Source organism: Ornithorhynchus anatinus, chromosome 17 (genome assembly GCF_004115215.2).
Source record: "Ornithorhynchus anatinus isolate Pmale09 chromosome 17, mOrnAna1.pri.v4, whole genome shotgun sequence".
NCBI lineage: Eukaryota > Metazoa > Chordata > Mammalia > Monotremata > Ornithorhynchidae > Ornithorhynchus > Ornithorhynchus anatinus.
The window spans coordinates 1073140-1089443 of NC_041744.1; the positions used below are offsets into that span (position 1 = coordinate 1073140).

A 16304-nucleotide genomic window follows, 5' to 3' on the forward strand; every position below is an offset into this window, starting at 1 on the left:
GCCTCAGTGACCTCATCTGGAAAAGGGGGATGAAGACTGTGAGCCTCACGTGGGACGACCTGATGAGCCTGGATCTCCCCCAGCGCTTAGCACAGTGCTCAGCACATAGGAAGCGCTTCACAAACGCCAACACAGCCGAGCCAATCTCACCCGGGGGAACAGCGCCCCCTGGCGGCACATTCTGCCCACCTTGTCGCTCTTGCTTCGTTCATTCAATACTATTTATTGAGCGCTTACTATGCGCCGAGCACTGTGCTAAGCACTTAGGAGCGTACAGTACACTTAGAGAAGCGGCCTGGCTCAGTGGAAAGAGCACGGGCTTTGGAGTCAGAGGTCATGAGTTCGAATCCCGGCTCTGCCACTCGTCAGCTGTGTGACCGTGGGCAAGTCACTTCACTTCTCTGGGCCTCAGTTACCTCATCTGTAAAATGGGGATTAAGACTGTGAGCCCCACGTGGGATATCCCGATTCCCCTGTGTCTACCCCAGCGCTTAGAACAGTGCTCGGCACATAGTAAGCGCTTAACAAATACCAACGTTATTATTATTATTATTGCAGTACAGTAGAGTTGGCAGACGTGTTCTCGCTACAGCGAGCTCACAGTGTAGAGGCGGAGGCAGACATTACCGTGGAGAATTTATAACATATTTATAATATATTCAGAGCTTTATGGTTTGGGGGAGCGGGAGAAGTCATGCTGGCCTGTCTTCCCCATTTTTTTTTTAGTGGTATTTGTTAGCACTTACTATGTGACAGACACTGTTCTAAGCACTGGGGTGCATACGAGTGAATTCGTTCTCTCGCAGTGTCTGTCCCGCATGGGGCTCACGGTCTAAGTAGGTGGGAGAGCTGAGGCGCGGACAAGTGAAGTGACTTGCCCAAGTCACGGCAAGCATTTGGCAGAACCGGAATTAGAACCCGGGTCCTCTGACTCCCAGGCTCATCTGTTTATTTGCTATTGTTTTAATGAGATGTCCTTCCCCTTGACTCTATTTATTGCCATCGTCCTTGTCTGTCCGTCTCATCCGATTAGACCGTGAGCCCGTCAAAGGGCAGGGACTGTCTCTGTCTGTTACCGATTTGTACATCCCAAACGCTTAGTACAGTGCTCTGCACATAGTAAGCGCTCAATAAATACTATTGAATGAATGAATCCGTCTTTCCACTAGGCCGTGCTGCTTCTCCGGTTGAATTGTAAATCAGGGGATCTAGCGGGCCACAGACCGCCCCTCACCCCCGCCACCAGAATGCCCCCAACCCCTAGCCCCTCGGAAGGGTCTTCCCTGACCTGCAGGCTCGGGGAGGGGAGAGAAGGAGGTCTGGCCCAACCACTTACTTGTGCCCCAGGTACTTGACATCCTGCGCCCAGGAGCTGTGGGAAGGACCGGACGCTCTCCGCTTCTCCGCGGCCCCGCGGGGAGGGTCTGGTACCACCAGGAGCAGAAGGACCAAAGCCACCACCTCCAGGGACGGCATGATCTGCGCGGACAAAGCCCGGGGCTCGCCAGCGTGGCCCCTGCCCCCGTCCTCCCCCACCTCCCCACCCGGCCAGCTGGACAGAGCACAGGGCTCAAGATCCAGAGACTCGGCTTCTGGGCCCCGTTTTATGGATGAGGCAACCGAGGCCCAGAGAAGTGAGGTGACTCTCTCGAGGTCACACGGCAGGTAAGTGGCAGAGCTGGGATTAGAACCCATGACTTCCTGACTCCCAGGGCTGTGCTCTTTCCACTAGGCCCTGCTGTTCTCTGATTTTCCTACCGGAGACTCAAGAGGGAGGGGTGCCCCAGCTCCAGCGACGGTGTCGGGGGCGTGCTTAAGTCCTTCCGGTGATTCGGGGGAAGGGGGTGTCATAGCCCCCTCCGTGCCATGCAAGAACCCATTCCAGGCCCAAGTTTTGGTTCCTCAACGGTCCCTCCATCCGATTTCATTCCACTTCCGTGGCCAAGAGGACTACGGCTTTGTAACGGAGGCTGTTTGAAGGTTAGAAAAATCCCACTTTTCTGCTCACTGACGGAACAGAGCACCTACATATTGGTCAGATGTGCTACTGGTGGGGAGGAGGAAGAAAGAGAAAGAGTCACTGAGGTACAGGAGACGAGCCCAGAGACAGGCTCTAAACTGTAAACTCGTGGTGGACAGGGAATGTGTCCGTTTATCGTTCTACTGTACTCTCCCAAGCCCTTAGTACAATGCTTTGCACGCCGTGAGCGCTCGTTAACGCGACCGAATAAATGAATGAGCAGAGACACATAAGAAAGAGACTCAGGGGGCAGAAGGAAGGAGATGGAGACAGGGAGGTGGAGACGGGAAGCCACCTCGGTCACATCTGGTCCCAGAGCCGGCCGAGGACACGTCCCACCCACTCCAGCAGGGTTAGGGTGGACGGGGGTCATCACCGGCCGGCACGGGGCACCCTGGCCGCGGTGGACACGAAACCGAGACTTACCCTAAAGGCCCAGCGCCAGTCTTCTTTGGCCTGGGCCACCGTGGAGCCCAAGATGTAGCCCAGCCCGCTGGAACGAAAGCACAGAGACCCCGGTTAGCTCTCCGCAGGGCGGCTGGTCTGGACACGGATCCAGGCTCCTGGTCTTCTGGGGTTTATGTCCCCCGCCCGCTTCCCTCCCCGGCCCCTCCTGCCCCTCCCCCCGCTCCGAGTCCTGGGCCTCAGATGTAGTGTCCGTGTTTAGGGGGGCCTGAGAGGCGACCGCCCCGCTCTGGGTGAGGGAGGGAATCCCCATTTTACAGGTGAGGAAACCCAGAGAAGTGACTTGCTTAAGGTCACACAGCAGACTAGTGGCAGAGTCGGAATTAGAATCCATGACCTTCTGACTCCCAGGCCCGGGCTCTATCCAGTATTCCATGCTGCTTCTCAGTGCCTGGCATCTAGTAAGTGCTTAACAAATACCATAGAAAATAAAATGGGTGGTGTCAGGGTGTCTCTCTCACACACACACACACAACCACACAGCGTGGCTCAGTGGAAAGAGCACGGGCCTGGGAGTCAGAGGTCATGAGTTCAAATCCCAGCTCTGCCACTTGTCAGCTGTGTGACTGTGGGCAAGTCACTTAACTTCTCTGGGCCTCATCTGTCAAATGGGGACTAACTGTGAGCCTCTAGTGGGACAACCTGATTACCCTGTATCTACCCCAGCGCTTAGAACGGTGCTCTGCACATAGTAAGTGCTTAACAGATACCAAAATTATTATTATTATTAACCCCACCCCCCCAAAACACACCAACCTTCCAACAGGGATGAAGATGTAGAAGATGGACAGCACCCAGGTCCTCTTGTCCTTGACGAAGAGATCCCCGATGATGGTGGGCGCCACGGTAGAGTAGCTCGCCGCCCCGACTCCCACCACTCCCCGCGACAGGAAGAACAGCCAGGAGCACTGCACGGGGTCAAACCAGAGCAAAGTCACTCTCGGACTCTCCCGGGGCTTCGAACAGTGCTCTCGGCACCCAGTAAATGCTCAGGAAATGGCGGCAACGACTGGTGGGTTGATCGAGTCTGGGTTCGCCTGTTTGTCCACCCGACGGGATTCATCCCAGGGAATCACTGGACGGGGAAGACTTTGAGCTACTGTGGCTAGGTCCTGACCTGGGTGCCTACTGTGGGCGGGGTGCTGTGATGGGCTCCTACTGTGTGCGGAGCCCTGTGTTGGGTGCCCGCTATGTGCAGAGCACTACATTCGGGAGGGCAAGTAAAAGGAAAGAATAAAAGGTCCCTGGCCTCGAGGAGCTTTCGACCTGAGAAGGGAATCAGGCAGACACGAATAACATCCCCCCAGAGGGAGCGGGAGTGAAAACATATACAACGGAAACTGCGAGAGTATGATGAAGTACAAGATACAAGATCATCAGACCAGACACAGTCCCTGTCCCCCAAGGGGTTCCGAGTCTCAGCAGGGAGGAGAACAGGCACTGAATTGGAGAAGCAGCGTGGCACAGTGGAAAGAACACGGGCTTGGGAGTCAGAGGTCGTGGGTTCGAATCCCAGCTCTGCCACTGGTCAGCTGGGTGACTTTGGGCAGGTCACTTCGCTTCTCTGGGCCTCAGTTTCCTCATCTGGAAAATGGGGATGAAGACTGGGAGCCCCAAGTGGGACAACCTGATGACCTTGTATCTTCCCCAGCGATTAGAACAGTGCTTGGCACATAGTAAGCACTTAACAAATGCCACCATTATTATTATTATTATCTTCATTTTACAGATGAGGAAACTGAGGTCCAGAGAAATGAAGTGACTTGCCCAAGGTCATACAACAGGCATTCGGCAGACTTAGGATTTGAACCCCGGTCCCTAGACTGGAAGCCCCCTTTGGGACTAGGACTGCAACCAACCTGACTAACTTGATTTAACTTCTACCCCAGCGCTTAGAACAGTGGCTGGACACGTAGTAGGTGCTTAACAAATACCATTAAAAAAAAAAATAGTTCGCCTGGTTCCAGAGCACAGACCTGGGAGTCAGAAGGACCTGGGTTCTAATCTTGGCTCCACTTCTTGTCTGCTGTGTGACCTTCAGGCAAGTCACTTAACTTCTCTGTGCCTCAGTTACCTCATCTGTAAAAGTATTATCTGTCTTCCCCCCTTCTAGATTGTGAACTCGTTGTGGGCAGGGAAGGTATCTGTTTATTGTTGTATTCTCTCAAGCGCTTAGTATAGTAAGCGTTCAGTTAGTACAATTGAATGAATGAATAAAAAAGGATTAAGACTGCGAGCCTCATTCGGGACAACCTAATTAGCTTGTATCGACCCCCGTGCTTAACGCAATCGTGCATTCATTCATTCAATCGTATTTATTGAGCGCTTACTATGTGCAGAGCACTGTACTAAGTTCTTGGAATGGACAGTTCGGCAACAGAGCAATGCCTATAATAAGCACATAGTAAGTGCTTAACGAATACCGTAAAAAATAACAACAAAAAAGGGCAAATGGCAGGCACCAGCCGTGCCTGGAAAAGCACCTGCCGTCTGCTCGGTCTCCTCCATTCCCGGAAAGGAATTTCACCAACACAGTGACCCCTTGCTAACCACCCCCGGCCCCGGCAGCCCCCCGCTCTGAGGGCCCGTCATTTCCCCCTTCCGATTAAGGGTGCGCGGGGACGCAACAGGGGAAGTCGTTGCAACAGAAGCTATTTCGGGCTCTGCCCCAGGATTGCAGGCTCTGCTCCTAATTTCCGTCTTCCGGTAGCTTCCTGGAGTCAAGGAGCCCTGCTCGCTCGAACTCTGTCCTGGAGGGCTCCTCGTTTGTTTTTTGGTTTTTTAAATTGTATCTGTTCAGCGCTTACTTCGTGCCAGGCAGGGGAAATGTGGAAGAGGTAGACCAGCAGCTAGATGGATAGAGATCGTAACAACGATAACGGAAGAACCGTTAGAAAAGTCACAGTTTATGGCAGAACGTCCTGAAGAAAATCTACCTACAGAGTGGCTGTGAATCGGAAACGACTCGACCGCACTTAATATGCCGAGCGCTGTTCTGGACACTGGGGTAGATACAAGCTAATCAGGTTGGACCCAATCCCTGTCCCACTGGGGTTCACAGTTTTCATTCCCATTTTCCAGCTGAGGGAACTGAGGCCCGGAGAAGTGAAGGGCCTTGCCCTAGGTCACTCGGCGGACGAGTGGCGGAGCCGGGATTAGAACCCAGGTCCTTCTCACGCCCAAGCCGCCGCTCTACCCGTTAGGCCCCGCTGCTTCCTCTTCCTGCACCGTGAAGGATGCCCCTTGGACCCCTGTCCACAAACCCTTCCTCCACAGTCCCGAGGGGCCCTGGCTCAAGGGCATGAGAGCCACGGGGGAGGAGTGAACGCTCAGTGCTGGCTGAAGGCACCGAGAACCGAGCAAACGGGTCCCGACTGGCTGGGAGAATCTGCCCAATTTAGAAAGTTAGGTCCAGGTGAGAGATGACCGGGAGAGAGAGCAGAGACAGAAATGAACGGAACAGACAGAGAGAGGCTGGGAGAGAAGCAGTGTGGCCTAGTAGAAAGAGCTCGAGCCTGGCAATTCTAATCCCTGCTCTGCAATTTGCCTGCTCTGCAACGTTGGGCAAACCTCTTAATTTCTTGGTGCCTCAGCTTCTTCATCTGTAAAATGGGGGTTGGATCGCTGTCCTCCCTTCTACTTAGCCCGTGTGACAGGGACTTCTTCTGATGTGATGATCTTGTGCTTGGTACAGGGCTGGGCCCATAGTCAGCGCTTAACAAATGCCATCAGAAAGAGAGGGCCAGACAAGGAAGATGCTGTGAGAGATAGGGACGGGGAGACAGAAAGAGACGGAGAAGCAGATACTGAGATGGAGATTTGGGCATGGAGAGACAGAGACAGACACAAGGCAGCGGAGACGAAGAGAGACGGGCATAGGGAGGCAGAGACAGAGAGATGAAGTGAGAGTCTTTCCCAACTCGGTGGCGTAAGGACATCAGAGCCCGGCTAACCGTCTCAGCTCGAGGGCTACCCATCGGGCCGGCGGGTCACGTGTCCAGGCCACTGGGCCATCGGGTCACGTGCCCGAAGCGTCGGGTCACGTGACCAAGCCATCTGGACATCGGGCCACGTGTCCGAGCCGTCGGGTTACGTGTTCGAACCTTCGGGCCGTCGGGTCACGCGTACGAGCCGTCAGGCCAGCGGGTCACGTGTCCGAGCCCCCGGGCCACAGGGTCCGGCGTCCAAGACACCAGACCGGTCGGGTCCAGCGCCCGAGCCGTGGGGGCGGGGGATCGTGGGGTCACGGGTCGCGTGGCCGTGAGGCCTCGAGGCCTTACGCATTCGGAGACGAAGGATCCGGCGAGGCTGGCACAGGACCACAGGACGATGCCGCAGCTCAGGATTCGCTTGCGGTTGTAGCGGTCGCCCAGGAAGCCGAAGAGCGGCGCGGCCACCAGCAAGCTGCAGATGAACACTGCGACCCGGCGGGAGCCGGCCCGGTCAGGGGGCGTCTCTGGACCACCGCTCCCGCCCGACCCCTGCCCACGGTGGGCATGCAGAACCGCCCTCGACGTGGCCCCGCTTATTCAAGACTCTGCATCCTCCGAATGCCGGGGTCAGGGGGAGGGATGGGGCCGGGGCCGCGGGGTGGGAGGGCAGGGGAAGGGACGGGCCCGGGGATGAGGGCGGGGGGACGGACAGGGCTGCGTACAGGAGCGGGGGGCAGGAAAAGGGAGCAGTAGGACCTTTACCCCTCAGGGCCCGGGTGGGCCTCCGGCCTCTCTGGAACAGGGCGGCCTGTCTCCTTACCGGTCTGCAGCGAGCCCGCGTTCTTGTCGCTGATCCGGAAGTACTTCTGGATGTCCAAGAGGACCCCTGCCCGCCAGGGAGAGACCCTCAGCTGCGGCCCCCGGGAAATGGAGCCGCCAGCCAGGGCCAGGAACATTGCAAGTGGCCACTCAACCTGAACGGGCCAGCAGGCCGCCCACCCAGCCGGACAGGTCCCTCTTGTCTCCGCGGGCACCAAGTTGGTTCATTCATTTAGTCAGCCGATTGTATTTACTGAGTGCTTACTATGATGATGATGACGACGATGGTATTCGTGAAGGGCTTGCTATGTGCCAAGCACTGTTCTAAGCTCTGAGGTAGATACAAGGAAATCAGGTTGTCCCACGAGGGGCTCACAGTCTTCACCACATTTTCCGGATGAGGTCAGTGAGGCCCAGAGAAGTGAAGTGACTTGCCCAAAGTCACACAGCCGACAAGTGGAGGAGCCGGGATGAGAACCCATTAGAGGAAGCAGTACGGCCTAGTGGATAGAGCCCGGGCCGAGGAGTCGGAAGGTCATGGGTTCTAATCCCCCCTCCGCCACTTGTCTGCTGTATGGCCTGGGGCAAGTCACTTAACTTCTCTGTGCCTCAGTTTCCTCATCTGGAAAATGGGGATTAAGACTGTGAGCCCCATGTGGGACAGGGATAACGTGTCTACCAACTCTGGCGTATTGTACTTTCCCAAGCACTTAGTACAGCGTTCTGCACACTGGAAGCGCTCAGGAAATACCGCCGATTGCTTGATTGTCAAATGCTGCCTCTGCCCCCTCCAGATCAGTACAGACAAAACCGAGTCCTGGAACCCGACGGCCACTTCTACTGCTCACGCTCCCATCCTCAGTGCTCCTATGATGATGCTACCTATTAAGCGTTTACACTGCGCGAGATGGATTCAACCAATCAATCGATGGTATTTATTGAGCTCTTAATGTAGGGCAGAGCTTTGTACTAAGCACTTGGGAGAGTACAAGACGACGGAATTAGCACACTCGCTCCCTGCCCACAAGGAGCTTGCAGGATGATAGAATCAACTTGAGCTCAAGTGCCCGCTTCTAATAGGGAGGGAGAGGAAGAGATCTTATCCCTATTATACAGAGGAAGATTCTGAACCTCAGGGAGGGTCAGGGCTACGCACCAGAGCTGGGACTATGTTTTTTTTGTCTTTTTTTTTTTTTTTGGTGTTTGTTAAGCACTTACTATGTGCCAGGGACCGTACTAAGCGCTGGAGTAGATAGAAGCTAATTGGGTCGGACACAGTCCTCACAGTCTTCATCCCCATTTTACAGATGAGGGAACTGAGTCGCAGAGCAGTGAAGTGACTTGCCCGAGATCACACGGCAGACGAGCGGTGGAGCCGGGATTAGAACCCACGTCCTCTGACTTAATGTTAGTATTTATTAAGTGCTTACTATGTGCCGAGCACTGTTCTAAGCGCTGGGGTAGACACAGGGGAATCAGGTTGTCCCACGTGGGGCTCACAGTCTTCATCCCCATTTTACAGATGAGGGAACTGAGGCACCGAGAAGTTAAGTGACTTGCCCAAAGTCACACAGCTGACAAGTGGCAGAGCCGGGGTTCGAACCCATGACCTATGACTCCAAAGCCCCGGCTCTTTCCAGTGAGCCACGCTGCTTCTCAGCTCTGGGCCCTCTCCACTAGGCCTCCGAGAGCTGAGGGTGCCGATTTCTTCCCACAGTCCGTGACTTTATTTTTCGGGACCCTTTATATGCCCCAGGACACTTTACCGTCTTGAATTCCACCCCCAGACGACAGTCCCACAGCTCTGGCCATTTCGTATTTACAGAGTGGCCGTGTCTGACCCGTATAATTGTGGCATTTGATAAGCACCTCTATCTACTAAGCGGCGGAGTAGACACACGGCAATCAAGTCTCACACGGGGTTCACGGTCCAAGTAGGAGGGAGAAGAGGTACCGAATCCCCATTTTGTAGACGAGGGTACTGACGTGTTGAGAATGTGTCTGTTTATTGTTATATTGTACTCTCCCAAATGCTTAGTACAGTGCTCTGCACACAGTGCTCAATAAATATGATTGAATAAATGAATGAGAAATGAAGTGACTACTCTACCCCGCACAAAAAAAAAGTTTGGTACTTGTTAAGCGCTTACTATGTGCCAAGCACCGTTCTAAACCCTGGGCAGATACAAGGTGATGAGGTTGTCCCACGTGGGGTTCACGGTCTTAATCCCCATTTTACAGATGAGGGAACCGAGGCCCAGAGAAGTGAAGTGACTTGCCCACAGTCACACAGCCGATGAGTGGCAGAGCTGGGATTAGATCCCACGACCTCTGAGTCCCAAGCCCGGGCTCTTTCCACTGAGCCACGCTGCTTCTCAAAGTGCTTAGTCCAGGGCTCTGCACACAGTAGAGAAGCGGCGTGGCTCGGTGGCAAGAGCATGGGCTTGGGAGTCAGAGGTCATGGAATCGAATCCCGGCTCTACCACTTGTCAGCTGTGTGACTGTGGGCAAGTCACTTCACTTCTCGGTGCCTCGGTTACCTCATCTGTAAAATGGGGGTGAAGACTGTGAGCCTCATGTGGGACAACCTGATGACCCTGTAAGAGTGAAGAACAGCGCTCTTCACATAGTAAGCGCTTTACAAATGCCAACATTATTATTACAGTAAGTACTCAATAAATACTGTTGAACGAATGAATGAGAAAAGAAGGGACTTGTCCAAGGTCACACAGCAAGTAAGGGCGGAGCCGGGATTAGAATCCAGGTCCTTTTATTCCCCGGCCCCGGCTCTTCCCACTAGGTCACCCGCTTCCCCCAGAGCTCTGTCCTGGATGCACTTAGAGCCGGGCTCTGTTCGAAACCGTGCACTTGGGTCGTGAAGAATAAAGTCGGAATAAACTCAAGCGCCTGGGAGGTAAAAATAAGGGAGAAAAAAGAAAAGAGAAACGCTATCTTTATCAAACCAGACTGTTGCTATGAACGGTGGTAATGACACCACGGAAGGACGATATTCACATGAGGCGAAAACGGACCCGGGTGATGCCAATGGCGAAGCAGGGCAGGGCCTCGAGGAGCAGTCCGGGCATGGGTACCCGTGGCGGTCGGTCAGTTGCATTTATTGAGCGCTTACTGTGTGCAGAGCACTGGACTGAGCGCTTGGGAGAGGACAGTAGAACAATAGAACAGACACGTTCCCTGCCCAAGATGAGCTTAATAATAATAATAATAATAATAATAATGTTGGTATTTGTTAAGCGCTTACTATGTGCCGAGCACTGTTGTAAGCACTGGGGGAGATACAGGGTAATCAGGTTGTCCCACGTGAGGCTCACAGTCTTCATCCCCATTTTACAGATGAGGTCACTGAAGCCCAGAGAAGTGAAGTGACTTGCCTACAGTCACACAGCTGACAGGTGGTAGAGCCGGGATTGGAACCCTTGACCTGTGACTCCCAAGCCCGGGGTCTTTCCACTGAGCCACGCTGCTTCTCTGAGCTTAGAGTCTAGAGGGGTGAGCTTGGGATGGCCCGGGGCCGGATGGGGCTGTGACCCGTCCAGCCGGACAGACCCCGACGGGGGAGCTTGCCCGGTGGTACCGTCTTCTCTGAGGCCGAGGGGCAGGACGGGACAAGAAAGATGGAAATCACCACAAAGAGCGATGTCCGGGGGAATTAAGGACCCACAAATGATAAGTCTCCCGCCACTAATAATGACTGTGGTCTTTGTTAAGCGCTTAATATGCTCCAGGCACAGTACTAAGCGCCGGGCTGGATACAAGCAGATCGGGTTGGACCCAGCAGTCCCTGGCCCCCGTGGGGCTCACGGTCTCCATCCCTATTTTACAGCTGAGGTAACTGAGGCCCGGAGAAGTGAAGTGACTTGCCCACGGTCAGTCGGCAGACAAGAGGCGGAGCCGGGAATAGAACCCAGGTCCTTCCGACTCCCAGGCCCGGGCTCTAGCCACCAGGCCACGTTGCCTCTCTCCATTGTCAAGATTCCCGCTGGCCCCCGGAAAAAGAGAGAGAGTGTATGTGCGTTTGTGCGCGCGCACATCTGTGTCCGTGTCTTAAAGCCCTCTAGGGTGTAAACTTGCTGTGGGCAGGGACCGTAAATGTTATATTTTTCTATTGTACTCTCCCAAGCGCTTAGTACAGTGCTCTGCACACAGTATGCGCTCAATAAACACTGCATCTGCATCTATGTGGGTGTGTGTCTCCCTGGTGAAGTTACAGTCGCTCTCCCAAGACTCACTCTGTTAAAAGAATAAATACCGCCGATTGAATGATTAAAGATAGATGGTACGATAAGTGTGCATACGCCTGTGTGGTGAAAATATCTTTCTAATCCCAGCCCTGCCACTTGCACGCTAAGGGATCTTGGGCAAGTCATTTAACTTTTCCGGGCCTCAGTTATCCGTAAAAGGGGGGGTGAAATCCTTGTTCTCCCTCCCCCTCAGATTGTGAGCCCCATGTGGGGTCAAGGACTGTGTCTGACCTGATGGCTTTGTATCTCCCCCAGGGCTCAGTGTGGTGCTTGCCTCAAATACCACAATTATTATCATTATTATTCGTCACCCGGCGACGACTCGCGGTATTTGAAGATCGGGGATCCGGTACACTCGCAGAGTCGGTGTACACCCTTTCCCCCGCATCCCTCCAAAATACACCCATTTCTGTGCTTACACACACACATCACCTCCTCTTCCCTCTGGAAGAGCGGCCTGAAAGAGCCGAAGTAGCGTGGCCTAGGGGAAAGAGAGTGAGCCTGAAACTAAAAGGACCATTTAAAAATAATAATAATAATAATATGGGTTAGGCATTTACTACGCTCCAGGCACTGTACTAAGTGCTGGGGTAGATACAAGGTTGGACACAGTCCTTGTCCCACGTAGGGCTCACGGTGTTAATCTCCATTTCACACATGAGGGAACTGAGGCCCAGAGAAGTGAAATGACTCGGCCGAGGTCTCACAGCAGACGTGTGGCGGGGATGGGATTAGAACCCAGATCCTCTGACTCCCAGGCCCAGGCTCTCTGCCCTAAGCCGCGCTGCGTCTACTAGACCACGCTGCTTCTGGCCCTGGGTTCCACTCCCAGCTTCGTTGCTGGCTTGTTGTGTGACCTCGGACAAATCGCTTCACTTCTCCGGGCTTCGGTTTCCTCAAATGGGGATTAGATTTCTGTTCTCCCTCTTCCTCGGCCCGTGAGCCCCATGTGGGACAGGAACCGCATCCAACCAGATTCATTCCTTCAGTCACATTTACCGGACGCTTCCAGTGTGCAGCGCACCGTACTGAGCGCCTGGGAGAGTGCGGTGTGAGAATAAACAGCCCACAAGACGCTTGCGGTCCGACGGCCCGGTGTCTACCCGGAGCACAGAACAGGGGTCGGCACAGAGTAACGCTCAGCGAGTAGCAAGTGACGCTAAGACGCTTACCTGCGACGAGAAACCAGTTCATGTAATTTAAGAGGTTAACGTAGCACAGCACCGCTACGGCGAAGTGGAGTCTCCTGTTGGAGATGGTCCAGGTGGCCGAGGGAGGGGGTGTCCTTCCAGGTCCCGAGGCCGCGGTCCCGTATTCTGCCAGGGGCCGGGAGCCCAGCAGGCCGGAGTCGGACATCGTCCCGGGGCCGTCCGCGCCCCCCCCCAGCCGATCGCCGCCGTCCAGAGACGGGCCCTCGGAGAGGCCGGGGAGGATCTCTCTGCTCAGTACGGAGTCACTTCCTGTGTGTGAGGCCCCCTTGGCCTAGAAGGCCGCTCGGTCCCTTATCTCCGCGCCCGTCGGGATGCGGATTTCATCACGCCCGGCGGTGGGGCCTGCTCCGGGGCCGCGGTGTGGAGGGGAGGGGGGCCGGGTTCCGAGAGCGGGTCGAGCACCAATCGGGAGGTCTCCGGGGGTGGGGAGAGGGGGGTTCGGAAGGGAAACCTCAGAGCAATCAGAAAGGAAAGATCAGATCGGGCGGCGATAGGGTGATGGGGAGCAGGAGGGTTGGCCCCCACCCCACCCTCACCCAAACCCGTTTTTTCCGACCTCGGAGGTCCTGTGAGTCAACTGGGAGGAAAGAGCACCGACGTGAGCATTCTCCTGGGGAGCACTCACGTGAGTACCCCTCGGGAGCACTGGTGTGAGCGTCCCGGAGAGCACTGGAGCGAGCAACATCCTCTTGGGGAGCACCGGTGTGAGCATCCGCTCTGGGAGCGCTATCATTCTCTGGGGGAACGCCGGGGTGAGCCTCCTCTCAGTGAGCACCAACGTAAGCGTTCTCTTGGGGAGCACCGATGTGAGCATCCTCCCAAGGAGCCCTGGAGTGACTATCTCTTGAGGAGCACCTTGGTGAGCATTCGCCTGGGGAGCACCGGAGTGAGCAACCTCTTGGAGAGCACCAGCAACCTACCCCAAATTTACTTCTTTAAATTATTGTCTGGTCTGCCTCCCCCCGTAGACCGTAAGCCTGTCGTGGGCAGAGAACGGGTGTCCCAACTCTTATTTCGGACTCTCCCGAGGGCTTAGTACAGTGCTCTGCGGGTGTTGTAATCAATCGATCGATCGGTTGTATTTATTGAGCACTTGCTGGGTTCAAGGCCTCTGTACTAAGCGCTTGGGAGAGAGAATTTGTACACAAGTTCTCTGCCCGCAAGGCGTTGACAGTGTAGAGGTGGAACTTAGAGTCTAGAGGGTTTAACAGGAAATAACCGGGACTCCGTGGCCACGTGGGCCACCTTGAAGGAGCTTTGGCCAGCTTCCATGGTGTAGTGGCTAGAGCCCGGGCCTGGGAGGCGGGAGATCACGGGTTCCAATCCCAGCTCCGCCACTTGTCTGCTGGGCGACCTCGCCCAAGTCGCTTCTCCGGGCCTCGGTTCTCTCCTCCGTCAAATGGAGATTGAGACGGTGAGACTGGGAGCGGGACTGCGTCCGACCCGATTTGCCTGCGCCCATCCCGGCATTTAGTACGACGTCCGGCCCGTAGGAAGCGCTTGACAATCACCCCTCGTGATTATTATTGTCTTTGTTATTATTATTATTATTCCAGGGGCTGGAGGAAAGCCCGGGCAGATGGGGTGGGAATTGATGCTAGGGAGGAGTTGAGGGGGTGGAGGAGGCCGGGGTGGGGCAGGCCGTCGAGGCCTGCTTGAGGAGGGAACGCCGAGTGTCCCCCACGCCATACGGTGACCTCTCGCCCCTTTCCTGCGTGGTGGGCGGGGGCAGTTCCTCCTCAGGATCCCACCCTGGCGTTTCCGGGGAGCCGACGTCCCGGCTTGGGGTCTCCCGCCTCGGTGTCCCCTCCTCTCGTAATAATAAGAATGTGATAATGTTGGTATTTGTTAAGCGCTTACTATGTGCAGAGCACTGTCCTAAGCGCTGGGGTAGATCCAGGGTCATCAGGTTGTCCCACGTGAGGCTCACCGTCTTCATCCCCATTTAACAGATGAGGTAACCGAGGCCCAGAGCAGTGAAGTGACTTGTCCACGGTCACACGGCTGACAAGTGGCAGAGCCGCGATTCGAATCTATGACCTCTGACTCCCAAGCCCGGGCTCTTACCGCTGAGCCACGTTGCTTCTCTTGTACTCTCCCAAGCGCTCAGTACAGTGCTCTGCCCGTAGTAAAGCACTCAATAAATACCGTAGATCGATCGATCGCACACAGTAAGCAACGTGGGAAGCAGTTTGGTCTAGCGGATAGAGCCCGGGCCTGGGAGTCAGGAGGACCTGGGTTCTGATTCCGGCCCTGCCGCTGTCTGCTGTGTGACTTGGAGCAAGTCGCTTCGCTTCTCTGGGCCTCAGTTCCAACGTCTGTAAAATGGGGATTAAGACCGTGAGCTCCATGTGGGACGTGAGCTGTGGCCGACATGATCAACTTGTATCTACCCCAGCGCTTAGAACAGTGCTCTGCACATAGTAAGCGCTCAACAAATACCACCGAAACAAAAAAGCGCTTAATAAATATGATAGATTGATGTCCAGGAGAGCTCAACAATAACGTTGTTATTTGTAAAGCGCTTACTGCGTGCAGAGCACTGTAGAATACAGGGTAATCACGTAGGCCCAAGTGAGGCTCACTGTCTTAATCCCCATTGTACAGATGAGGTCACTGAGGCACAGAGAAGTGAAGTGACTTGCCCACAATCGCACAGCTGACAAGAGGCAGAGCCAGGATTTGAACCCATGACCTCTGACTCCAAGCCTGTGCTCTTTCCACTGAGCCATGCTGCTTCTCTAATAGGCACCTACTGTGTCCAGAAGGGTTCCACCACGGGGCAGAGAACTTTTCACCTATGGCACGTCGTGAAGCGGCCCGGCGTAGTGGATGGAACCCAGGCCTGGGAGTCAGCAGGTTGTGGGTTCTAATCCCGGCTCCACCACCTCTCTGCTGTGTGGCCTTGGGCATGTCACTTCACTTCTCAGTGCCTCAGTTACCTCATCTGTAAAATGGGGATCAAGACTGTGAGCCCCACGCGGGACAGGGGCCGTGTCCAATCCGATTTGCTCGGATCCACCCCAAGTGTTTAGTACGGTGACTGACACATGGTAGGTGCTTAATTCATTCATTCATTCAATAGTATTTATTGAGCACTTACTATGTGCAGGGCACTGTACTAAGCGCTTGGGATGAACAAGTCGGCAACAGATAGAGACGGTCCCTGCTGTTGGACGGGCTTACGGTCTAATCGGGGGAGACGGACAGACGAGAACGATGGCAATAAATAGAGTCGAGGGGAAGAACATCTCGTAAAAACCGATGGCAACTAAATAGAATCGAGGCGATGTACAATTCATTAACAAAATAAATAAGGCAATGGAAATAAATACAGTTGAGCAGACGAGTACAGTGCTGTGGGGAAGGGAAGGGAGAGGTGGAGGAGCAGAGGGAAAAGGGGAAAAAGAGGGTTTAGCTGCGGAGAGGTAAAGCGGAGGTGGCAGAGGGAGTAGAGGGAGAAGAGGAGCTCAGTCTGGGAAGGCCTCGTGGAGGAGGTGAGTTTTAAACCCTCAGTTATTATTATTATTGTTATTGTTCAAGCAAAATCCTTCAAGATGATATATCTGCCAGAGATCTCCAAAGTCCCTGGGGC

General features: G+C 54.7%; 1 protein-coding gene across 1 annotated transcript in view; it reads right to left on the reverse strand.

Moving 5' to 3' along the window:
- SPNS3 (sphingolipid transporter 3 (putative)) overlaps positions 1–13030 on the reverse strand; it is a 35154-nt gene extending 22124 nt beyond the window's left edge. Inside the window, exons 1-6 of the mRNA XM_029082446.2 lie at positions 12671–13030; positions 7238–7303; positions 6766–6902; positions 3242–3393; positions 2447–2513; positions 1337–1479 (exon numbers count right to left, since the gene is read on the reverse strand). Coding sequence (XP_028938279.1) covers positions 1337–1479; positions 2447–2513; positions 3242–3393; positions 6766–6902; positions 7238–7303; positions 12671–12854 — 749 coding nt within the window. The 5' untranslated portion in view covers positions 12855–13030. The remainder of the gene's footprint in view (positions 1–1336; positions 1480–2446; positions 2514–3241; positions 3394–6765; positions 6903–7237; positions 7304–12670) is intronic.
- Between the last annotated feature and the right edge of the window lie 3274 nt (positions 13031–16304).